This window comes from Diceros bicornis, chromosome 26 (genome assembly GCF_020826845.1).
Source record: "Diceros bicornis minor isolate mBicDic1 chromosome 26, mDicBic1.mat.cur, whole genome shotgun sequence".
Lineage (NCBI taxonomy): Eukaryota > Metazoa > Chordata > Mammalia > Perissodactyla > Rhinocerotidae > Diceros > Diceros bicornis.
The window spans coordinates 10,093,388-10,118,815 of record NC_080765.1 but is presented as its reverse complement, the minus strand read 5'-3'; the positions used below and the strand labels follow the sequence as shown (position 1 = coordinate 10,118,815).

The following is a 25,428-nucleotide window of genomic DNA, read 5'->3' as shown; positions in this document are numbered from 1 at the left end:
GAGCTGTGACCGAGCGTCAGGGACCACAGAGCCACGAGGTGCAGCCTGTGCTGCCAGTCCAGAGCCCCCACTCCCCCCACCCCGGAATGAGGGGAGGGAAGGGAGACTGGTGGCCACAGGGAGCCGGGCTGGAGGGCCGTGCCTCCCCTTCCTCATCTCTAAAATGGGGTAGTGCCCGGACGCGCTCACGGGGTGGGCAGGAGCGAGCGAGGCCTGTCCTGCAGCAGCCCTGCCCCGGGCTGACCCGCACAGGCTGGGTGCCAGGGCGGAGGGTACCTCAGGTAGCTGACGCCCATCAGGCTGCTGCCGTTCACCTCCAGGATGCGGTCTCCCAGAGACAGGCGGCCGTCGGCCGCTGCAGGGCTGCCTGGGAGCAGGGTCTGGATGTAGAGCCCCGGGGCCCCCAGGGGCGTGTGCTGGGGAGAAGCAGAGGCCTCAGGACACGCGGGCGCCCCCAGCAAGGGCCACCTCAGCCCCTCCCTCAGCCGAGAGGCCCGGCCTGGCCCAGGCAGGGCTCACTTATACGGTCATCAGCAAGGACAGCACTGGACACCACCACTGTCCCCACAGGCCCAGGACAGATACCCCGAGGTCTGAGGATGGAGGTGGTGACAGCAGGCTGGGGGAAGCGGCTGCTGCCAGGGGCCTTTCCCTTCTCTCAAATTCCACAGAGATGCCCCCCAAGCCCCAGTCCCAAGCCCTCAATGGGCCCCCCTCACCGTCCTCCCCCGGTGACCACACAAGCTGTGGGCCTGTGTTTGGAGGAAAGGGCGAGACAGGGCCTGCAGGGAGTGGGCAGCCGGGGCACTCACCATGCCGTCCATCAGGCCCATCCCCAGCCCTGAGGGGCCTCGCTCCAGCTCCACCATGAACACGTAGCAGAAGTCGTCGGTGCTGGAGCTGAGGCTGGAGGAGACTGGAGGGGGCTCATCCGCAGGCGCCGCACAGCCTCCTGGGTGGCAAGAAACAGTGCAGCGGTCGGGGTGAGATCCTGCTGCAGCGGCTGGTGCCCGCGCTTGTCCGGGGAGTCAGGACCCAGGGACGTCCCCGCTAGGCTGCTGCTCCGGAGGAAAAAGTGCTCTCGTAGCCCCAGCAAGGTGCTGGTTGGGGCAGAAGAAGTGATGGGTCGGGCTCATCTGTGGGTGACACCCTCGTGCGCCCAGGGGCACCTCCGTCCCCCCTGTGGCTGCCCCAGGACAGGCTGGCTGTTTCCAGGGGGCTGAGAAGCGGGCTCTGCTCAGGGCTTCAGGCAGAGCCCCGTCTGGTCTGGAGCCACCTCCTACCAGCTCTCAGAGGCCAGTCCCAGCACACCTGAGTAGGTACCCTGCCTAGCTGACCCCCGCCTGCAGGAGCACTGAGGACGCGGGGCTCAGGACGCACTGCTGAGTTCCTCGCCCGGGGCAGGCGGGCCGGGGCTGCTTTGCCCTTTGCTGCCCTTCCAGCCCGTCCAGCTACACGTGCACACGAGAGACACGCACCAACACACACGCACCATGTTCATGCACACGCATGCCCAGACCCCCACCCTCACCTCCGAGGGCTCCGGTTGCCACCCGCCGGCCCCCCCACCCCGCCCGCCGATCCCTGACCTCACATCCCAAGGCACATCACCCGGGCCACCCCTTCCTCTACCCCATGCAGAGCGATTCTCCTGTCCCACAGATGGCTGAGTGTGACGCAGCTGCCTGCCACCCACCCAGGCCTGAGCCGCCCTGCGCCCTCCCCGTCTGCTCTGCAGCCTCTCCGGCGTTCAGGGCTGCAGGCATTCGTGGCAGGTACTAGAAGCCCAGGCTGAATGTGCACCAGGACCCCACAGATGGAATGACCCAGAGGGACCTGTCCAGTGCTAGCAGGGGCTGGGGGCTGGGGTGCAGGTGTAGGCCTAGGGACAGGTCTCACCTTCCAGAGCAGCACTCCAGGAGCCACTTGGCCCATTCCTCCTCCGTTCGAGGGGCGAATGCCCACAGGTGCCACCGCCGGGTTCTGGCCAGTCGGGGACAGTGGGCTCAAGGCCTAGCGGGGTGCTGGGAGGCGTGAGCAGGCACGAGGAGTCCACATGCAGGGGGCCAGCCTGGGGGACCCCACGGCTCACGCGGCCCGGCTGCCTTCCTGGAGGGCCCTGTGCCCGGGGAGCCCCATCGGAAGGAAGTGGGTGCGCCAGGCCGGCATCCCGGGCTCCCCTTGCGAGGTCCCTGGAAGCCAGGGGGCAGCTCTGGCCCTCGGGGTGCCCCTCAGGGGTGGTGTGGTGCAGGCCCTGGTGGGGAGAGGGAGGAAGGCTCAGGCAGCAGCCTTCTGGAAGGTAGGGGAACCGGGGACCCCAGCCGTCTGCAGCCGAGCCTGAGCCGCTGGAGCCCTCACTCCGCTTCTCCCCCAGGGTGGCAGCCAGACCCCGAGCACGAAGCAGTGCCTAGTCCACCCGGTGACCAGCTCACCCGGGTACCTCAAGGCACTCCGGCTGGGCGGGGCCCCCGCCAGGGCCGGGCTTGCTCCGCAGGCTCCACAGAAAGTGGCGGATGTAGAGAAGGTGCTGGTAGATGCTGTCATCCAGGCAGTCGGCTTCCAGATCCACCTGGAAACCCTCGCTTGGCAAAACGATGGGCGGCGGGTTTTCATAGGACTCCAGGACATCCTCTGTGGGTGCGGTGAGGACAACCTGAGTGCCTGGCCTGGAGGTAGCTGGCCAGCCACCCCCACCTGCCGTGGGAACCCAGGGACAAGCACACTGACCCACCAAGAAGATGCAGGGGATCCAGGCCAGGGCGACCACCAAAACCGTCCCCTCGTCCCTTCTGAATCCCAGTGACCACCCTGGACAAAGCCCAAGGCCCCGCTGTCTGGAGCTTTGTGCCCCACCCGCAACTCCTGCTTGCTCAGCCGGAATGTCCGCACCCCCGAGCGGATGCCTGCTCCTCCCAGGGCTCCCAGGGCCCATGCTGTCTATGTCCCCTCACGGGTCACACGGCCCATCTGCACGTGGGTCTCTGCACTAGAACACGAGCCCCTTCCAGACGGCAGGAGGACTGGCGCCCACACTGCGGCCTCAGCTCCCAGCACAGAGCCGGCCCCGCGCAGGCCTCGGAAATGACCCCGTAAGTGGGGAGAGGCCAGCAGTGTCCGGTGGAGCCTGGAGCCCTGCTCAGAGGTGGTGTCTACGTCCCAGCCAAGCCCCCAGGTGACCAGGGCACGCGAAGACGGCGTTCGAAGCCCTGGTTCTATCTGCGTCTTCTACGACCCTTTACTTTTCAATTTTGTTATAATATACATAATGCTAACACAGGGAGATGTGTGTCTAACACAAAAAACACCCACATGTATATGTCCGTACACATCCATATGTACCGTGTGTGTGTACACACATGGCAAGCGTGCTCAGGCTGTGCGACAGCGCCCAGTGTGGAGACCCTGCTCTCTTCCTGGTGGGCCGTGCTCTGGGTGAGGCCCCGTCCTCAGGCTCCGTGAGGGGCAGGGGGGACCTCTGATCTGAGCTTGCAGCTTGGAACTTGGCCACGAACAGTGGGCTCCTTGACCCCCAGCTGTGGAGGTCTGCAGGTCCCCAGGTGGGGGACAGGGCAGTGCACCCAAGGAGAAAGATGGCCCAGGGTGGAGGTACCAGATGCTCTGTGGGCTCCTCCAGGGAAATCCCCCCAAGGCTCCCCGTGCCCCAGGCCTGGCCCACAGGGTCCTGTGCTCCTGCCCCTGAGGAGGGGGCTCACCTGACTTGAAGGCGTCGGGGCTGTCCTGGGCGCCTGGCTCCCAGGCACTCATGGGGCCCATGGCCGAGGCCAGCTGGTACTGAGTCAGCAGCCGGTGCAGCTGTGCAGGGCTCAGGGCGGGGAATGTGGCCCGCAGGTTTGCCCAGCTCATCTGGGTGACAAGAAGAAGCTCATGGTCAAAGGCCCCGGATGGCTCAGCCCCACCCTCAGGGAGGGCCTGCCTTCTGGGTGCTCTGGGACAGAAGCAGAGGTCCGGGACTCTCCGGCCACATGCCCCAAGCCAGCACACAGGCCCCTGGCGTCGGTGCAGGACAGTGAGGCCAATGAGGGGGTCAAAGGTCGGTGCAGCGGGGCCGCCCCACAGTGGCAGCTCACCCCCCGCTGCCTTGTGGGTGTCCGAGAGCGGCGTGGGGCGGCCGTTCCCGGGAGAAACCAGCAGGCACCACGCCAAGTGCCTGGTCTACTGAACACACCCCTCATCATATCACCTCTGGTGGCCGCGAAAAGAGGGAAGAGACTCTGGGAAGCAGGGAGAGTGAAACAGGATCCCAGCCTCACACCCGGAAAAGAACCTAGCCAGCTAGAGACCTGCAGGGAGGCCAGAACTCCGTCACTCAGGTGACACACGAGCCCAGCTTCATGGGCTCAGGGTACGGGAAGCTTCCCTAAATAAGACAGCGCAAGCCCAAAGGACAAGGGTGGATGCTGATCATTAAACCACTTGTGAGGTCACCCTGCGACCGCATCCCTGTCACCCTGGGATCCCCTCTCCGCTCCTGTGTTCTGGAACCCCTTTCTCCTGCTCTCTTGGCTTGCCCCTCATTTCTGAGAGACACATCCTCTAGCGGCTTCCTGAAACGGGTGCACCAGAGGAACAGTGTGGACCTCGCATGTGGGAGGCATCCGCACTCTGCTCTCCCTCCGTGAGGACTCGGCCAGTCCACACCTGCAGACCGGAGTCCGACTGGCTCGGCTGACGGAAGGCGGCTCCTCTGTCTTCCAGCTTGCCGCGTCGCTCTCGAGTCCTCGGGCTGTGTCTTGTTTCATTCTTCTCCAGAGGCTCATGGGCTGCTCTGTGTCCTCTGCCCTGAGAGTCTGCGAGGCTGGGTCTTGGTGGGACTCAGTTTCAGCCGCTGTGCTTTTTCCCCCGTTGGCTGCACTTACGTCCAGAAGCTCAGGCCGTGCGGGTCTGGGATGGTCTGGTTTATCTTCACCCCCCGCCACCATTTCCTCTGCTCCCCCTAGGCTCCTACTACTGGGATGTGGGGCCTCACTGACTGGTCCTTTAAGTTCCCTGCCTTTCTTTCTCTCTTTCATTTCTCCCTCATTTGATTTCACTGCCAACATCAAGAGGCCGGGGCTGTGGTTATCATGCATCTACACTGGAGGGACAATCACCTTAAGGCTGTGTGGCGGAGGGGCGACAGCAGCCACAGAGCCCCCCGCCCCCCGCCGGCAACACACCAGCTCAGGAAGCCGTGTTTGCCGGGAGGAAGTTCTTTGCAATTTTTCCAGGTCCTAGAATCCTTGCTTCCCCCACGTCTCCAGGGCGGGTGTCAGGAGGGCGCCAGCGATCCCAGCGCCTCCCACTTCCATCTCACCATCTCCTTTCTTTCTGGGAGATTCCCTGACTATCTTCCAACCCTGCTATTGAATTTGCCATCTCTGGTCATAGTTTTAATTTCCAAGAATTCTTTTTGTTCTCTCATTTATAGAATCCCGTGATTACTTAATAGAAATTATCTTTATGAGGATAGAAATGTCTTTTTTTTTGAAGTTTCTTCGCCCTGAATAGTGTGTTTCAGGGGATGGCACACTATGGCCCGAGGGCTGTTTTACAGGGCCCTCAGGCTAAGAATGGTTTTCACATTTTCAAAGGGTTTTAAAAAAGGAAGAAGTTGGCACGGAGACCATATGGGGCCCGCAGCCTAAAACAGTTACTACCTGGCCAGGTACAGAGAAGGCTGCCGACTCCGATGTGTCTCCTCCAGTCTCAGCCCCACCTGTTTATCGTGTTCAGAGCCCCCCACCCTGTGGTAGAGTGGGGGCCAAGTCTGCCTGGTGACGCCTGGCTTGAGCGCCAGCCTGGCCACCCCGGCCCACTCAGCTCACGCTGGCCTGGCTGGATCACCGTGGAGCCCCAGCTTCAGCATCCTCCGTCCTCCCCCGGGCTGTCCCTGATTGCCAGGCGAGCCGAGTCAGCCGCCTCCTACTTGGAGGGCACAGGCCTGAGCCACGCTGGGCGAGAGTGCAGCCCCTCCAGCGCTCAGTGGGGGCCTCGCCACCAGGAAGCCCCCTTTTCAGGATGAAATCCTGGTTTCCCAGCCAGGAGACCCTTTGTTTTAAAGGCTCTAGAAACAAACCCCGGTCCCCTGCTGGGGTGAGGAGGGGGCCGGCATCCAGCTGCGCAGGAAGGGGGCAGCTGAGACCTGCCGCTGCTGTTCCTCCCTTTCCTGTGCCTTCTGTATCGACGCACAACAAACACCCAGAAAACTACACAAATCCACAGTGCACAGCTCAACAACTGTTCACCAAGGGCACCGCCTGTGTGCCCAGCCCGGGACAGGGGCAGAGCCCGCGAGGCAACGCCATGGAAGCCCCAGTGGCCCTCCGGCTCCGCAGGGCAGGCTCCTCCACCGGGCAGGCTCGTCCTGACTTCCAGCAGCGCACATGCTCTGCCGGGCTGACCTTGGACCACGGGCACCCCAGCACGTGCCCCTCTGAGCCCGACTTAGCTCGACACTGTACCTCACGCTCGCCTGCAGTCGCCTCTGGCGGTGGCCGGCGCAGGCTCGCTGCTGTGCAGCATGTCCTGGGGATGAGTGTCCACACTGCATCTGCCCATTCTGCTGCTGCTGCTGAGCGGGGCCTGCTGGCAGTTTGGGGCTGTTGCGCACCGTGCCGCCGTGCCATCCCTGTCTGCTGTCAAGTGCAGACGGGAACGTGCCTACCAGGAGAACTGCCAGACGGGGGCATGTGCCTGTGGTCGGCTCCAGCAGGCACGGCCCACCATCTCCCCCAGCACGGCCCAAGGGCCCCTGCGAGGGCTCACACCTCCATCCTCCTCAGCGGGGCCTGGGGCCAGCTTTTCTCATTTTAACCATTCGGACGCATTTGGTGTCAAAAAAACTGGTTTTAAAAGACATTTCTCTGATCACAAATGAAGTCGCTCATCTTTCATGTGTAATTTCCCTTTCTTATGATCCCTTTTCAGGTTTTGGTATCAAGGTTGTGCTGGTGTTTTAAAATGAGATGGGATTTCCTAGTTTCTGGAAGAATCTGGGTAATAATGGTTTTATTTCTTCTTCTGATGTTTAAAGTAATTCATGAATGAAACCATCTGGACCTTGAATCTTTTTTTTTCTTTTTTTTGTGAGGAAGATCAGCCCTGAGCTAACATCCATGCTAATCCTCCTCTTTTTGCTGAGGAAGATGGGCTCTGAGCTAACATCTATTGCCAATCCTCCTCCATTTTTTTCCCCAAAGCCCCAGTAGATAGTTGTATGTCATAGCTGCACATCCTTCTAGTTGCTGTATGTGGGACGTGGCCTCAGCACGGCCGGAGAAGCGGTGCGTCGGTGCGCGCCCGGGATCCGAACCCAGGCCGCCAGTAGCAGAGCACGCGCACTTAACCGCTAAGCCACGGGGCGGGCCCTGGACCTTGAATCTTCTTTGTGGGAAGGTTTTTAAATAACAGATTCAGTTTCTTTATGAGATACGGGACAATTCCGATTTTCTATTTCCTCTTGCATCAACTTTAATAAGTGTTCTTTGTCTTATTTGTTTCATCTAAATTGTCAAATTTATCAGCATAAAGTTGGTTATAATATCCTCTTACTATTAATTTTTAAAAAATTTTCCCCCAGTTTTATTGAGATAAAATTATTACTATTAATTTTTAATGTAGGATCTGAAGGTTGTCCCCTTCTTCGTTTTTGATATGGCAGTTAGTGTTTTCCACTTTATTAAACTTTTCAGAGAACCAACTCCTGGCTCTATTGCTTTTTTTAAACTTTTATTCAACTGTTCAAATAACTTTCCAAAGAACCAACTCCTGGCTTTTTGCTTTTCTCTGTTGTGTGTTTGTTAAGGTTTCATTGATTTTGGCTCTTCTCTATTATTTCCTTCCTCCTACTTTCTTTGGGTTTGATTTGCCGTTTTTGCTGTTCTTTTTCTTGCTTCACAACCATCATCCTCAGCCTTCCATTTTTTCTAACAGATACACTTAAGGCTATAACTTTTCCTCTTAGCACTGCCTTAGCTGCACCCACAGGCTTTGGTGGTGTGCATCTTGCTCGCCACTGACCACCTGGATCCAGTGGGGGCTGAGCTGGGCTGGGCTGGGCAGCTTGGCCTCTGCTTGACGCTCACACCAGGGTTTCAACTGAGAGCCTGGTGCTTACTCCCTCAGGGGTCCTGAATGCTAATATTTGCTCCTCAGCATTGTGAGACTCCCACAATTCCACTCTGCTTTTCAGAGATTTTTGCTTAGTATTAAAGCCCTTCCCACCCCACACCCCGGAGCTTCAGAATTTTGGCACATGTCACGAGGGGAAAACCACCATGCACCTCAGGCCCCTCAAGTATCTCACGTGTGTCTCTGTGTGGGCCCCTTCCTCCTGCTCTGGCCCCTACCTGGACAAAGCCTGGATTCTCAGCCTCACACAGATGCTGCCCACGATGAGGCAAATGTCCCACAGGAAAGGCAGCAGCAGCAGAACAGCTCCCGTGGCTCCCCCTCAGCCCAGACTTCATCCTGGGCTGCCCTGCAGACACTGTCACCCTCATTCCTGGGGCTTGTTCTGTGTCTATCCCAGGCAAGAAAGGATCACCACTGGTTGACTGTCTGTGAGGACTGTGTCTGTGAGGCAGCCGGTGAGGGAGAAGGGAGGCGGTGCGTTAGTCTCCTGTTGCCGTTGTACAAATGACCACAAACTTAGCAGTTAGAGCAACACAAATGTATAATCTTACAGCTCTGGGGGTCAGCCATCCAGCATGGTCGCATGGGGCTAAAATCGAGGTGTGGGCAGGGCTGCGCTCCTTCTGAGGGCTCCAGGGCAGGATCCGTTTCTTGGCTCAGGTGGGTTGTCAGAATTCATTTCCTTGTGGTTGTAAGACCAAGGTCCCTGTGTCCATGCTGGCCTTCAGCTGAGGGCTGCTCCTGGCTTCTGGAGGCCACTACACTCCTTGGCCCATGGCCCCTCCCTCCATGTTCAGAGCCAGCAATGGCGGGTTCAGCCCTCTTTCTTCTACTGTCCTGTCTCTCTGACCCCTCCTTACTTGTGATTACACTGGGCCCACAGGGTCACCCAGGGCAATCTCTTCGTCTCAGGGGCCTCAACTTTAACCACATCTGCAGAGCCCCCTGTGCTCATACAGTCGCAGGTCAGGGACTAGACACAGACATCTTTGGGGCCATTACCCTGCCCACAGGTGGGGATGGCTGTGGAATGGAAGCAACTCTGCAAGTTCTCTGAGGCCCAGAAGCCAGGTCCCCCCCCGGGCTGGTTTGTAAGCTGGTGACCCAAGAGTGACAACACGTGGCCCCCAGACCCTGCACCCCACTGCACTTGGTGGGTCTTCCCCTCCTACCTGGATGAGCTGGGCACTGGGCGTGGCCAGCAGGTTGAGTGTGCAGGAAAGCTTCCGGAAGAAGTGCTCTCCGGCCTCCCCAAAGCCAGTGCTCCTCATCCACTCCAAGAGCTGCTGCAGGCGGGCGCAGGCCTGGACGCCTCTGGGCCAGTGGAAGCAACTCAGAGAGGGACCTGGGGAGGGAGGGAAGGCAATGCCCCGGCTGCTCCTCGCAGAGCAGGGATGCTGCCCGCCCTCCCCCAGAGGGAGCCAGGCCCCAGCTGGCCCCCAGCGCCTGCCCTCCCCCAGCTCCAGGCCTATGAGGACAGACACAAGAGGCGGGAGGTGAAGGTGGCAGGGCAGGGAGGGGCTGTGACAGCCACTGGATCCCAAGAGCAAAGGGACGTGGTCCAGGCCTACAGCCAAGACCCCTTGCTCCCACCCCATCCCGCCCTGCGGACCCCCACAGCCTGGGAAGTCCACGCTGGTGACATGCATGTGCTGTGGGCTCGTCCCCACTCTCTTCTCCCTGTGCCCCAGCAGTGCCCCTGGCTGGAAGTAACTGGCACCCTGAGCCCGAGGGCAGGGTGATGGAGGAGGGTCTGCAATGAGGAGCACCGGGCGCAGCAAGGCAGGGTCAAAGGTCACGTCACTTCCCTGAGCCTGTTCCCTCCCCTCTCACAGGGCCCGTGGGGCTGTGTGGGGATAAAACGGGCCTTCAGATGACACAGACCCCACCCCCACCCTACCTGGGGCCTCTCGGCTCCTGCTCCTGCGGGGATCCACTCTGCAACATCTCCTGCCTGCCTTCCCGCCACCGCACCAGCCCAGACCCCCAAGGAGCAAGAGGCCCTGACCCTGGCAGAGCCGTCCTCAGGAGGCGTCTCTGAGGGCTCGGCCCGCTGGTCTCCAGGGAGGACATGCTGGGCATTTCCTGCAGGAATGCGGGTCCCCGGCCCCCCAGGCCCCTCACCCTTGTCCAGGAGCTGGTTGAAGAGCAGAGTGCTGGAGAAGAAGAAGAGGTAGGCCAGCACCTGGGAGGCGATCTCGGGGTGCACCTGGAACTGCCGCAGGAGGTCCAGGGCGGCCTGGTAGACGGACACGACGCGCCCCAGCTCCTCGGGCAGCGGGGGGGGCCGAGCACCAGCTCTCCCGGCGCTCCGTCTGGAAAGGGGGGCACTCCAGCAGGGCCGGGAGGCAGGCATACAGGGTCTGGGGTGAGAGCAAACACCAGCGCCATTTGCGGTTCCTGGCTTAACGAGCTCCCAGATCCCACGTCTGGTTGAACGGGACCCCCTGGGACAGCGCCCCCGGCACCAAGAGCACCCCTCACGCCAAGCCGAACCGGGTGCAGCACCCTGGGGGTCAAGGCACCTGTCTGGTCGAAGGTACCTAAGGGGACCACACTCCGTGCAGAACGACAGGCGCCCACACTCTTCTCAGAGGTGACTGGGCATCAACGGCTGCTCCCCAGAAATAAGCAAAGGTGTCACTCTCGGCCATCGCACCACAGAGTGACCCTGGGATGCTCTGTCCAGGGCAGTAACATCCCCACTCGGGTCCCCGGGGCAGATATGAGCATGTGGGGCAGGGGAGGGGGGCTCCTTCCTGTCCAGCCAAGATGCAACCTCAGAATCCTTCTTAACACAGGACCCCAGGCAGCCAGTTAGTTAACTGACCCCAGAACTGGTTTACTCAACTGTCTGAACTCCATTTGGAACAAACAGGGTGTCATTTTCTTCTCCAATCACTGTCCCCAAAGTGCTGTATCCAACCCTGTTCCTTCCCACTGGACTATCCACCACACAATCCAACCAAGTTCTCAGTCTTAGCACGTCCCTCAGGCTCCCCCAGTTGGGGGCCGCCTGCCTCAGGCTGCCTCCTCTCTGCACTTTCCCTCCTGCCCCCGTGTGCTGGGGTGGGATAAGTGGCTCCTCTTACCTAGTGGCTCTAACACCCTCTCTGGTCACTGCGATGGCCAGCAGGGCCCATGGGGGACACATACCTGTGCCATAGAGCCCTCAGGCACCCCTTCCTGCCCAGCCCCTGGCCTGGGCTCCTCCAAGCCCTCCGGGCCTTCCTCGGTGGTGGGCCACCAAAAAGACAGCCGGGCTCAGGTACTTCCCGGGGGTCCGCAGGGATGGGGACCCAGGACACCCCTGTGCCCTGGCCGTGCCAACATGAGGGAAGGGGCTGTCCCCTCTGGCCCACGCCCGCTCGCCCCTGCTCAGGGAGGAACAGCGCCATCGACTGGGTGGACGCTAGGCTTGCCTTTTTGCCAATCGATCTCCAGAAGTGACCCTCTGGGGTCCCTCTGGGTCAGCTGGTGGGGTGGGGAGTGGGTGAAAGGCCACAGCGCCCCCCACAGGCTGATGGCTCATGGATGACAACTCCTCCTCCCAGAGCTGGGCCTTGTAGGGTGCATCAGTAAGGGGCACCTCGAGGGGCTCTTCCATAATTGGGGGCTCTCTTTAGAATGAAGGGTGACTGTTACCATCACATTTTGTCCCTGAATAGAGTGGACCAGCAGGCCCTCCCTAGTAACAGCTGTGGCGATGGATGCCCCCTCTGGGTTGCTGCACACTGTCCCGCTGACCCTCAGCCCGCTCAGCCAAGGACACTGCAGAACCCCACTGTCCAGAGGAAACCACGGCTTGGAAAGGTGAAAGCCAAGGCCAGGAGGCTGCAGAGGGTGCCAGAGCTGCGGGTCTGCCTCGTACCCCAGGCCTGCCCTCCACTCAGCCCCAAGTCCTGAGACTCCTGACACGGCTCAGTGACTGACGGGGTCTGGGGCCCATGCGCTGCTGCCCACCCCCTCAGAGTTCTGGGACAGCGAGCCCAGGGGAAGAGCCGTCGCCCACCGCAGCCTGGCACTGCCGTGCAGCCATTCCACCTCTCAGTCATTTTGCCCAGAGCAGCCGCCGCTCCATCTCTCCCACACTGCTGGCCCCCGAGTTGGGGCGGATGGTTCATGCAACAAGAGTGACAGGGAACGAGGAGCAGGAGGAACTGCTCAGGTGGGCAGAGGTGGCCAGTTTAGAGGTCAAAACCCTCGGGTGATGGGTGGGGAAAGCTCACCGCCCCCTCCTGGGCCCCCCAAACTTCCCTAGGAAAGCCGTGAGGATTCCTCCAAAGAGCAGCCCCGTGCCGTACCTTCGAGACATAGTACACGCACTGCTGGAAGGCGTACAGGATGACCTCCTCCAGCACCGCCATGGCCTCCTCGCTGGCCGTGAGGGTGCAGGAGAACAGCGACTCCTTCGAGCCTGCAGGGAGACAGCAGCACAGACGGTTACCGGGGCGACGGCTGGGCCTCAGTGTGCGTGCAGAAACCTTGCGGAACAGTAGCGACTTCAAACATCGGCCCAGTTACCTCCTGAGTGCACTTGCCCGACGCTCCAGTCTTGAGTTTGGAAAATGTGATAAGCCAAAGTCACAGAGCAGCCGGGGCCAACCCCCACCCTGCCTGCCACACCCTCCCCGGGTCCCCAGGGCCCTGAGACGCTGGATGACATGGCCGAGACGTGCAGGCATCAAACTTCCAAGCATGTCAATGCAAAATCGATACCAACAAATCAGAAGCTCAGTAACTCATAGATTCTGGATACATTTTCTGTGAAAACCAACTGCCCCCACCACAGCAGATTCCTCCGCAACTGCCCCGCCGGTCACTTCTCACTCAGGACACAGGTCAAAGGAACACCTGGCCAAAGCTCCTAAGAAGACCATCGCTCCATGGAATCATGACATTTTTCCAAGAAGGGAGAAACCCAACCGTCTATGTCCCCGGTTTCCTCCCAGCACCAGGAGAGGCTGTAGGGAAGACGCCGCCGTGTTGTTAGACCAGAGCAGAGACCCCAGGCCCTCAACAGCCACACAGAGGGAGGGAGCCCTGGCTCTGCACGGGGCACTGGAAACAACAGGCCCTGAGGAGTGGGCCTCCCCAGGCTGGGGCCAGCAGCCGGGTGGCTGTGGCTGGAGCTGAGACTGGGGGGCAGGTAGGGGGGGCCTGCCCAGCAGGGTGGGGGTGTCAGCGGACACCAGGTGATCCTTTGCCTCTGGAGGGGTTCCTGTAAAGGACAAGGGGCCAGAATGGCAAACGGCCCCAAAGACCAGAAGCCTCCAACAGGGTGGACCCACTGAGGGGGCCTTCCAGAATATGGGGAGGCATGTGGTATCAATGCCTGGGGTCCTCCCAGCACTCAGGGGAAGTGACTGGATGCTGGACGCCCCCCTTTGTCCTTCACCCTCTGGAACCCTCACTTCTTCATTACAAGGAGCGGCAGGCCAGGGGCCACGGCGCTGTGTCCAGTGCAGGTGGCACGGGCGTCCATGCTGAGCCCCGTCCCAGTCCAGCCCCAGTGCTGTTTGCTCAGGGCCCGTCCCTGCAGCCTTCTGATTAAGGCAGAGCCTGGCCCCACCATCCGGGGATCGCCTTTCAGGCGGAGAGGGAGGCGCTGGGTCTGACCGGGCCACAAATTGTTCCAAGCAGTAAGCCGGGCCTCCCGGGAGCACAAGATCGGCCGCCCTGCTGCTGGGTGAACAGAAAGGGAACCGTGTGCGAGCCCGTCACAGCCCCGCCCTGCACACACCTGGACCTGCTGTTCACAGCACCTCTCCCTCAAGCGCAGGGGCTCTCCTGCCCCTCAGCCCGGAGAGCCCTCTCAGGGCTCACTCCCCAAGAAACACCTGCACCAGGCAGCCAGAGGCCGGCCCAACCTCCCGGGGTCCTCGCCAGAGCTGGGCCTGTGGGGTCTCATTTGCGACGTGGGTGCTGGTCTCACTGGGGACCCTGGCAGGGTCTGGCTGCTCCCCGCAGCCTCACTGGGCCTCGGGGGAGAGGCAAATCAGGAGACTTGAGGGGCCCCGGGTCTGGGGGTGTAAGAGGTTCTTAACAGGCTGCTGGCTGAGGGCTGGCTGTGCTCTTTCTTCCACAGGGCTCTAGGCCTACAGCAACATGCAAGGCGGGCCCCACTGCTGAGCGGAACCTGCGTAGACCCAGCGTGTTCACAGCCAGCGGAAGGCAGTGGAAACACGGGCTGAGGACCCAGCCCCAGTCCTCTCACGGCAGCAGGGCCTGTGCATGGGGCAGGGGCACTGACCTGCAGCCCCCCATACCGCCTGCCTGTCTGAGAAGGCAGACCCACGCCCCTCGTGTGGATGTACGGGGCTCTGCGGCAGGAGGGATGGCAGAAAGAGGCGGAGGCCAGGATTCCGCAGAGGACAGCCGAGGGGCAGGCTCCCAGCAGGGGCCACACTGATCCCTCGGATGTCATCTAAAAGCCACCTGATGGCTTCTCTCTGTGGGGTGGGCTTTCCCGGGGCTTCCCACTGAGCTGACACCCACATGGGCCTTTCAGAGGATCAGGGCCCGCAGCCTCCCTCCCTCCCCCCAACGCTGGCTCCTGACGCCCCAGGACGGAGGCTGCCCCTCTGGGCACCTGAGGAAACCCCCCCAAATCTACAAGCGCTAAGGCAGAGCCTCGGAGACTTATAGGGGAATTTTAAATGGATAAAATAAACATCTCCCCTCATATGGGCTAATCTCTCAACTGCCCCTGCGAATGAGGCCTCCTGGATAAGAGCTTCAGACAAAAAAGATTGTTTGGGGAATGAAAAAGCGATTTTTCCAGCTTTCAGGACGTGACATCTCTGTTTTTAGAATTCTTCCCACAGAGATTTCCTGCTGAGGGTCAGGAGGCTGAAACGCCGGCTCCAACCTTTCCTTCGCCCTCTGGCTGATGTTATTTTTCCTCTGAGCTCTCCAGCACCTGCACCGCACGGGACATGGTCTCTGGGACGCTCAGATCCCGCGTGGCTGCCTCGGCCGTGGGGTCCAGCGCGGGCAGAGGCGGGACCCGGGCGTCCGAGTGTTCACCCTCCCAGCATCAACTGGACTACACGACATCCAGGCCCCACACCAAAAATAACTTCCTCCTCGGAGCAGAGGCAGCTAAGGAAGCAGAGCCCCCACCGGCCCTGAGCAGATTTCCCACGAAAACCAGCCAGATGCAGGTGCCTGTGTAGAACACGTTAACCCAGCTGGGACGAGGCTGGCCCAGTGGGGCCTCAGGACCACAGCGTCTCCACACGGCCTCTGAGATAAGGCCAGACGAGGAGGGTCAGCAGGACTCACCCAAAAGCGGGGCGGGTCATGGGGGGCGTTGGTTCTCCCAGCTGACTCTGCTGGAACCAAAATAAATGGGCCTCCCTACCCATACCCCTGACCTCCTGACACCTCACACAGAAGGACAACATGCACTTGGAGACAAGCCAGAGGCCCAGGTGCTCGCTGGCCAACGCCAAGACCAGAAAAGTCTCCTCCACTCAGCACCCACTGAGGTGCCTGCGATGCCGGTCCTGGGTGGCTGGGGCCTCCGAGGGGACAAGCAGGGTCTGGAGAGAGGTGATGAAGGCCCTGCAGGCCGGAGAGCACCAGGATGCTGGAGGGGACCTTGGCTTCGGAGAGCATGCAGGTGCAGGCGTGTATGCCACCTTCAGGGGAAACAGCCAGATGACAGGTCTGCTTCAGATCCAGGCCTCATGGACAGAGAGCAGCTGCCCTGCCCCAGAAGGTCTCACTGGGCGCCTTTCACAATGTCCACCCCAGGGAACAAGGGGTGGAGACGACAGGCCAGCAGGCCTGGAATGCCCCCAGGGACACACAAGGATCCAGAGCTTCCCTCCACATACCCACGGGAGCCCAGATTCCGAGGCCCTGGGAGCCCAAGAAGGTTCCCGCTGTCCCCTGTACTGTGAGCTAGGGGGATAAGGGAACACTAAGAAGCCACGACTGACAAGAGGAAGATAGACAGACCCCGCTTGCTCCACTCTCTCACCCCCAAACCCCCAGGCCCTGCTCGGACCCCACAGGGCCCCGGCTTGGCCAGGCTTCCCGCCGAGACCCAGCCCAGCTCCCCGGGGACCAACGAGCACAGGCCTCCTGAAGTGCAGAGCAGGACGGTCTTCACCGTGCAGACGACCGCCCTCCCTGTCGGCCACCAAGAGCCCCTCCTCTCAGGAAATCTAGCCCGATGGCAGTGGGGACACAGCAGGTCCCAGCGTGGATCAGGGAAGGTCCCGGGCCTCGTGCTGACTTTGTTTTCTGGGGCTCTTTCACACAGAGCCCGCTGCCACCTCCTGGGGACATGGCTGAGCACACAGAGATACAGGGCAGCGTCTGCAGACAGAGCCCACGGGGGAGCCAGGGCCAGCTCCGCCCCGCCCACCTGGCTTCCCTCCCGGCTCCGAGGGCAGCCTCTGGCTGCAGCCAGGGCCTCGGAGCCGGCCGCCCAGCCCCGCTGCCCGGGATCCCTACAGCTCCTGCTGTGGCCGGGCCAGCCTGAGGCCCACAGACGGGAGGGAGGGAAGGGAATGGCTTTGTTTGAGCCACGGCAGAGCGAGGGTATGCTGGACAAAACCAAGCTCGCCCACGTGAGGCTGTAGCCCTAGCCCCTGGGCGCCCGGCTGTCACATCCCGTCCCACTGCAGGACGGTCCTGCTGCTCCTTCCTGGCTCTGTTCCACGACCCACCACGCCTCTCCAGTCCCTGCACAGCCCTGCTCAGACACACACCAGCTGAAATCCCACCCAGGCCTCCAGGGCCGGCCAAATGCCCCCTTCTTCAGGAAGTCCTCCCAGACTGCCCTAGTCAGTCACTCTTTCAACTTAGTGTTTTCAGCATCTACACTGTATTTCATAAACTCTAAGATGTACATTTTCCCACATTTTAGTCTCTGAAGTCAAGATGCATCATACAGTTTTACAGCTCTTACTGGCAACGTGCTTCCCTTCTGAAACGGCGTGCATCTTGTAAGACATGGTGGCTGAGGGCCGATGTGCCGTGCTCTCTGCCAGTGCCCAGTGAGTGACCTGTGTCCCCCTGGCCTCCCTCAGGCACAACAGTGGGGCTGTGCTGAGTCCACGGAATGACAGGGATGGACAGTGCTGACGTGCCGTGGACAAGAGGGCCCAGACTAGTCCAACTATCGGCGTCACCTCCCTCTCAGAGGAAGCCCCCGACATGAATCCATCTCTGTTCTAGTGGCCAACTCGACCCGGGGACAGCAGAGTGATACCACTCCCACCCCACTCTCCCCACCTGGCAGCGCCAGCGCAGTGTGGAGGGAGCAACACAAGCCTCACCTGTGACGTCCAGTTCCTCCTCCAGGCTCTGCATGTAGAGCGGGCACTGCTGCTGGATGAAGTACAGAAGCTCCACGGAGTTGGACATCCAGAAGAGAATGTGCTGCAGGTCTGGAACCAGGCCCGCCATGGTAAAGCCGGCCAAGGAGAGGGGCTCCTGGCTGCCAAGAGGGAAAGGCTAAGAGTTAGGCCTGGAGGTGGCCCATCACCCAGGGGAGCTGAATTAGCTACTCTGCACATGAAGATGTTAGTTTCGATAACTAACAAAAACAATTACGATTCGTCACCCTGCCAACATGAGGCTGGGAAATTGGACAGAGATACCTGCCCCCTTGGACACCTGGAGCCAGAGGCGCGTCCACAAACCCGAGCAGGAAGGGCCGCCGGGGCCACAGCCATTGGCAAAAGACTCTGGTAAACAAACTGTTCATATCCTCTCTTTTGGAACTAGATAATGAAACAGCTGTGATGTTAAAGAGAGAGTGTGTGCAAATGTGTGTGTGTGCACGGCAGGGGGATACGGTACACGGCTGTTAGAACAGGAAACATGGGTTTAAGTGTGTTATGTAAGAACAAGAGGTATGAGTTTCAGTGTCTTATTTAAGTTAACGACGTAAGTAACAGAGGAGACAGTGACATAACTCCTCTGGCAGGTGCACAGGCAGGGTCGCTAAGTGCTCCCCATTACAGCGGGCAGCCAGAGGACAGCACCTAAAGTCATGACTCAAGAGGCAGCAATCAAAGCACGTTATTTGAAGATTTAGAGGCAATCATCAGGAAAACCAAAAATGGCCACAGTTAATGGAGGTTGCCCCTGAGACCTGCCTGGGGTTGGGGCTGGGGTTGGGGTTGGAGTGATGGGCAGGGTTTATGTCACAAACTCCTCGCACTGTGTGATTCTCTCACCGCAGAGGCACGCGTGTCACTCCGTTAAAACAGAGAGAGCTCCCACCTGCCAGGCACGGAGCTAGGCCCTGCCTGGCCCTCTAATCCTCATTACAACCCTGGGGGACAGCCAGCCTGGGGTGGAGAGGGCTCCGGTGGCACTCGTCCCATCTAGGCCAGCCACCTCCAGGCTCAGCACTCCCCTTCCAGGAGACAGTGGTGACATCAGGGCCCCTGCCTCCCTCGATGGCAGTCTCCACGGTCAGGCGGGTCTCTCATGCACCAGCCCCTAGGGCCCTGGACCTCGTGTCTGAGAGTCACCGGCTGTGTGACAGGCAGCTTCCTGGTACTCTCCTACACTCGCCTCTTGAAAAGCCTGAGGGGTGGGCATGGTGAGGCTATGCTGAGCTCCCAGACAGTCCTCAATTTAAAATGCTGCCCCCATGTCTTTCCGGGCACAATTCCTCATCTCCTCAAGGCACCCACTCAGCGGTGAGCCCTCAGCAGGCTGTGCTGTCTCATGGCCACAATGAGACTGTCCCGACCCCCTGGATTCCAGCAGCCAGGATGGTGTATTCATCGCTGCCATGACCACACCCGGTGGACACTTCTGACAGGTGAGCAGAGATCCGTTTACAAGCAAATCAAACGACCCAGATGTGACTTGGTTTTGTCTGGGGGTGACGCGGGCTGTCCAGCGGTCCCAGGGACCCCTCACCAACGCAGTGTCTCTTACTGGCGGATTCTGAAGGGCGAGCCAGGCGGGTATAGGGTGTCGTGAAGGACAGTGCTGTCCCCCAGGCCGGGCAAGTGCGCAGGCTCTTGAATCCTGCCTGGCAGGCTCGCAACCTCAGAGCAGCTCAGGGACTCACGGGAGTCAGAGTGACCCTTGTGCCTGAGGGGTCCTGGGGAATCAAACCCATGAGAAAAGCCACTGGGGCCACACTGGTGGTGGGCTTTGTGAAGAAGTGTCCAGGGAGGGCTGGGGCCTCATCCCCCTCCGTGTCCATCCCCTGCTGAGGCCATGTCCCCTTCCATGTCCGTCCCCTGATGAGGTCTCATCCCCCTCTGTGCCCATCTCCTGCTGGGCAGCCCACGTGGGCCGAGGGGGACCTCAGGCTCTGGTTCCCACGTTCCTCTTGAGCCTACAGTGTGTTGTTCTCTCTGACGTAACTTCGCTTTTGTCCACAAACAATGTGCCCTCTCTCTCTGTCCTTCTCCCGGGGAGGGAAGGAACTGGCTTCAGACGGTGTCTCCTTGTTTCTGCTACTAAGTAGGTCTGCCAGCCGCCGCAGCTCACCCGCCTACCTGGCAGGGCTTGAAGTCCTGTTTCCCTTCCCCATCTCCACACTGGTTTGAATTACACACATATATGCACACGGGCATAAAGAGTTTTAGGTCATTAAAGAGGATTAATCTGGCTCTTCAGAGCCTAAGTCTATTTTGTTTTCAACATTCATTGTCCTTCTCAGTTTCACCCAGGACTCAAAGGGACGATAGGCCTCTACTGGAAAATAAACCACCAGGCATTGCCAACTAGAGTTTCGGTGTCGAGTTCCAGTGAGGTTAGCATCAAGTGCGTGCCACCTGCCAGCCCCGGGCCACACGCTCTGGGACACAAACAAGGTGCAGCAGGGCCCGTCCCACCCCTTCAGGTGGACACCAAGTGGGGACAGTGATTTCATGGATATGACACCAAAGGCACAGGCAACAAAAGCAAAAATAAACAAGTGGGACTACATCAAACTAAGAAGCTTCTGCACAGCAAAGGAAACCATCAACAGAGTGAACAGCCAACCTATGGAATGGGAGAAAGTATTTGCAAACCATATATCAGATAAGGGGTTAATATCCAAAATATACAAGGAACTCTTACAACTTAAAAGCAAAAAAACTGATAACCCAATTAAAAAATAAGTTAAATACTGAAATAGACATTTCTCCAAAGAAGACACACAGATGGCCAACAGGTATATGAAAAGATGCTCAACATCACTCATCCTCGGGGAAATGCAAATCAAACCACAATGAGATATCACCTCACACCTGTTAGAATATCATCAAAAAGACAAGAGATAACAAGTGTCAGTGAGGATGTGGAGAAAAGGGAACCCTGTGCCCTGTTGGTAGGAATGTAACTTGAGGCAGCCACTATGGAAAACAGTATGGAAGTTCCTCAAAAAATTAAATATAGAACTACATTAATGATCCAGCAATTCCACTTCTGGGTATTTATCCAAAAGAATTGAAATCAGGATCTCCAAGAGAGATTAGCACCCAATGTTCATCCACCAACGATGTCCATTAACAAATGAATGGATAAAGAAAATCTGGTATATAATACAATGGAATATTATTCAGCCTTAAAAAAGAAGGAAATCCTGCAATATGCAACAACATGGATGAACCTTGAAGACATATGCTAAGCGAAATAAGCCAATCACAGAAGGACAAATATTGCATGATTCCACTTACAAGAGACGTCTAAAATAGTCAAACTTATGGAATCAGAGAGTAGAATGGTGGTTACCAGCGTGGAGGGGGAGGGAGAAATGGGAAATTGCTAATCAATGAGCATAAAGTTTCAATTATGCAAGATGAATAAGTTCTAGAGCTCTGCTATACAACATTGTGCTTATAGTTATCAATATTGTATTGTACACTTGAAAATTTGTTGAGGGTAGTTCTCATGTGAGGTATTCTTACCACGATAAAATTAAAAAATAGATCAAATCAAATCAATGACGCTCTGATACAATTTTTTTTTTTAAATCCATTTGGGAAGCACATAGAAATTATTACTGAAAACAAAATCAAATACATTTTTGCTAATAAAAATTAAAGGAAAATTCAAAAAACTTTCAGAACAATTCATGAATCAAAGAAGAATTAAAATAGAAATTATGAAAGAATAAGGAAATAATAAAGAGGTTAACGGAATAGAAATCAAAGAAAAAGTAAGCAGAAACAACAAAATCAGTTCTTTTAAACTGATAACAGACAAATGCCTGGGAAAATAAACCAAAGAAGCGGGAAAAGAGAAAAGATATAAATACAATAGGTTAAACAGGAGGATATTGTATGAAGAAGTCATAAGAGGTTATGACGAACAGTTTTATTCTAATAACTTTGAAAACACGTGATAGATAATTTTCTAGGAAAGTAAAAATTACTAAATCAACTTAAGACGAAATTGAAAACTAAATAAACCAATCATCCTTTTTTTTTTTTTTGTGAGGAAGATCAGCCCTGAGCTAACATCCATGCTAATCCTCCTCTTTTTGCTGAGGAAGACTGGCTCTGAGCTAACATCCACTGCCAATCCTCCTCCTTTTTCTCCCCAAAGCCCCAGTAGATAGTTGTACGTCATAGTTGCACAACTTCTAGTTGCTGTACATGGGACGCGGCCTCAGCATGGCTGGAGAAGTCGTGCATCGGTGCGCGCCCGGGATCCGAACCCGGGCTGCCAGTAGCGGAGCGCGTGCACTTAACCGATAAGCCACGGGGCTGGCCCTAAACCAATAATCTTTAAAGAAATGGAGCCAGCAGACAGATCTCGGTGCCCCAGAGGCCCAGCCCGGATGTCTCTACACGCTCCTCCCAGCTGAGCCCTGAGGCCCAGCCACATCCTCAGGTCTAACTAACCGGTCCCAGGAACTGAAAGCAGTGAAGCCCGCCCGACTCATTTTCTGTGAACCTTGTGATTAGAATCAGACGAGGACAACACAAAAAACATAAATTCACAGACCAATTTTACCTACGAATTCAGATGGGAAAATCTTAATTAAAATGCCGACAAACCGTATCTTGCCGTGCTAAAAAAATGGATGGTCATGAAGGGTTTACTCCCAGGAATTCAATCATGGCTCAGGAAACCTAATGTAGGACCTACATTCACAGATTCAAGGGAAAAATCGTGTGATGATCACAGACGCAGAAAAAGTATTTAGCAAAATCCAACAGTCACTTGAAATTTAAAGAGAAGCACATGACCCAAAGATCTGACGCAAATGGGGCAAAATGTTGATAACGTTAAATTCAGGCGTGGGTGCATGGGTAACTGATATATTCTATACTTTTCTGTATTGTGGAAGTGATTCATAATTTTAAAAAAGGGGGAAAAAAAGAGCATTCACTGGAGATGGACACAGGGCTGTTTTTAGGCCTTAATGATACAAGTTCTGGAAAACACAGAATGAGCATGAGTTGCAGAAGGGAAGCCTTGGTTCCTCCTGTCAGCGGGATCACAGTGCTAAAGGGCCCAGCAGCTCCCCCCACCCCCAGCAGACAGACACTGTGATGGGAGGATGAGGGCTGGGCACACCCCTAAAACCTCAGCTCCATCACCTCCACACTCTACCTCAACCTGGAACCCCAGCTGTCCTGGGGCCAAGCTGGGGCGGGGTGGCCCCTCACCTATCACTCAGCCCCAAGGCCACTCCCCCATTAAACTCTCCCCGAAACAGAAAACCCAGACGGTGTAGGACTCCACCGAGTGCGCTTATGCCTCTGCCATACTCTCCACACTGGCAAGCTGCTCATCATCCTCCGACGCAGTGTCCCCCGGTGGCCTCTACTGAGCCCCACGACTGTGGAGCTGGGCGGCAGAGCAACTCCAGCCTCAGAGCCCCGTCACCCATCAGCGCACAATTATTCAGATGTCGCTCCAGCGTCCTGATGTCAACAGGAGCCAGGGAGCGCACACTGGGAGTGACAGGAATTCTGGGCTAAACTTCCAGCCTGGGCGGGGCAGTGGGCGACTCCGAAGCTCTGCTGCTCCTTACGGAGGCTTCCATCTCTCTCTCGACACCTTTACTTCCTTTCTTTGAAAGCGGGAGGTGATGGTACCTCCTCCTGTCTCCCTCACAGGACCGCGGAGGGCATCTAAGCAAGCACACAGGGCAGCAACGTGCTTTATAAATGGCCTGGCTTTATACATGAGGATGAACAGGAATGAAGCAAACCTCTGAGCACCACGGTGGGACTCAAGGCCCCGCGTGTCCTTCCCCCACGATGGGCAGCGACCATCACCTTCCCCTCGGCTCGGCCTTGGGGTGTCACCACATACATGTGTTCTTACACGGGAGGGCTTAGCTGGACTTCACATGCGTGTCTATATGTATGTAAGGCTTTAGAGTCCACTGCACTGAGGGAGCACGTGGCAGCAGCTCCTTCGCTGTCACTGTTGCCCAGTGTCCCCTGCACCAGTACGCTGCCCTTCCCCTGCCACAGACAGGTGGGTGCCCCTAGCTCTTGCGCTTACAGACAAGGCCTCAAGCACACGTGTCCTGCCCTCCGTGTGAAGGCGTTTCTCTGCACCGTCCACTCGAGAGTGGGACTGTTGGGTCCCGGGACGTGCACGTCCTTACTGTTAATGCCAAATAGTTTTCCCGAGTCTCCCCAGCAGTGTATAAGTCTAGAAATAGTGCTTTTATGAAAACAGACGTTGGAGAGTGGAGATGTGCTGCCCTCTCTCAACACAGGGAGTCGTGCCTTTCCCTGGAGAAGCAGGTATCAAGGGGAAGGGACGAGAAGAGTGGAGGAGGCCTCACAGAGGCTGGCCCATTCCGCCTATGGACGCCCTGGAGAAACCCCCCAAACACGGAGCTTCCCAGGAGGTAACTAAAGCAGTGGAAACGCCACTCTGAGATGGAAAGACAGTTTGGCAGAAGCGCAGAGCTGACCCCGGAAGTATCTGGGGGACCCCCGTGGGTCTCAGCTCTATGGGGAAGTGCAGGCCCACCGGGAACCAGCTGCCTAAGGGGTGGGCGGGTACAGGGACCGGGCCGTACTTACAGGTGCGCCTGCTTCTCTGCCAGTTCTTTGGTTTTCTCCTACAATTATAAAGAAAAAAAAGCAAATATGAGAAAAACAGGATACCCCAGGTTATGTTCAAAGAGAACACCACCAAATACACATGACATTATCTACATAAAAATACGGCCCCATGGCCAGACATCCTGTACCGTGCTGTTTACTCTAAGCCATGCTGGAAAGAGTGTTTTTCCATTTGGTTTGATATCTTCTCATTCCGTCACCAAATATGATCTACATATTTCCTACAATAGAAATATTTCACAACCACCTAGCTTACATAACAACTGGCCATTTAAGAAAGGGTAACGACAGGCCAAACACTTTATGGACAGCAGAACTAAGATTCTACTGACACTCTGTTGTGAAGCTTAATGCATACACTTTTAACATCAGCCACGGTGGTCACGAGCAGAGGAACAGGTGCTGGAGTATTTTCAGATATATTTAAATGTCCCAACAGGGCCTCAGGGTCAGCTGACATTTTCTATCACTTTTAATCGAGAAATGATTCTTGCTTTCGTTGCAAGTTGCTATCTGGGAAGCAAGCCTCAGTGCTGACTCAGTTACTTGTTCTTCCAAGACGCGCACGCCTGCCTGTAGCTGACGAGAAACGTGAGGACAGGGGAATGGAGAGAGAGCTGCTGATGCCTGGGAAACGAAGGAACAAATGAAACTTCAGGGGCTCTGGACAGACGGGGTGGAGGTTTACCAACACCACGCTGGGGAGCACCGCAGGCACCTCTTGATTCAGACGCCTCTAAGACAAGCTCCAGACTCCGGGTGAGGGGGTTCGCCTCGGTGTCCACGCCTGCACCATGAGGGCAGGGCTCACCCCAGGGGCTCAGGCCAGAACCCAGTTCACCACCCACCCCCATGATCCTTCAGGAGTCTCTTACACCCTCCTTGTCTTGGTGTCCTCAGCTGTGACATGAGACGTGGCACCCACGTCGTCAGGGTTGTGTGAGAATTAAATCAAACACTATCTGATTTACTAGGAAGCGTCTGGCCCAGAGCAGACTCAGGGAAGGGCCGTGATTCATGGGGAAACTTACAACCTCTAGCGTCAGGCCCTCGGTCACTGCTGGCCCTGCTGCGGGCAGGCTTCCGCATGTCAGGGACTTCACCTGGCCCGTGCACATGACTGCATGGAGGGGAAGTGACCACGTCGTGGAGACACTAACATCAAATTCCAGGCAGTACACAGGGAGACATGGCTCAGAAACCCACAATGCACACGAATCGCTTATACAAACCTTTGGAGTGGCAGCCCATGTCAGCTTTTGCTTTTAAAAAGTTT

At 57.4% G+C, this 25,428-nt stretch overlaps 1 protein-coding gene across 1 annotated transcript in view; it reads right to left on the bottom strand.

Annotated features, from left to right (window-relative positions):
* RADIL (Rap associating with DIL domain) overlaps positions 1-25,428 on the bottom strand; it is a 70,819-nt gene that overhangs the window by 1,298 nt on the left and 44,093 nt on the right. The window contains 11 exon segments of the mRNA XM_058569376.1: positions 277-416; positions 813-952; positions 1,900-2,254; positions 2,441-2,631; positions 3,714-3,864; positions 9,306-9,478; positions 10,258-10,417; positions 10,419-10,496; positions 12,438-12,550; positions 17,430-17,590; positions 24,111-24,148. Coding sequence (XP_058425359.1) covers positions 277-416; positions 813-952; positions 1,900-2,254; positions 2,441-2,631; positions 3,714-3,864; positions 9,306-9,478; positions 10,258-10,417; positions 10,419-10,496; positions 12,438-12,550; positions 17,430-17,590; positions 24,111-24,148 — 1,700 coding nt within the window.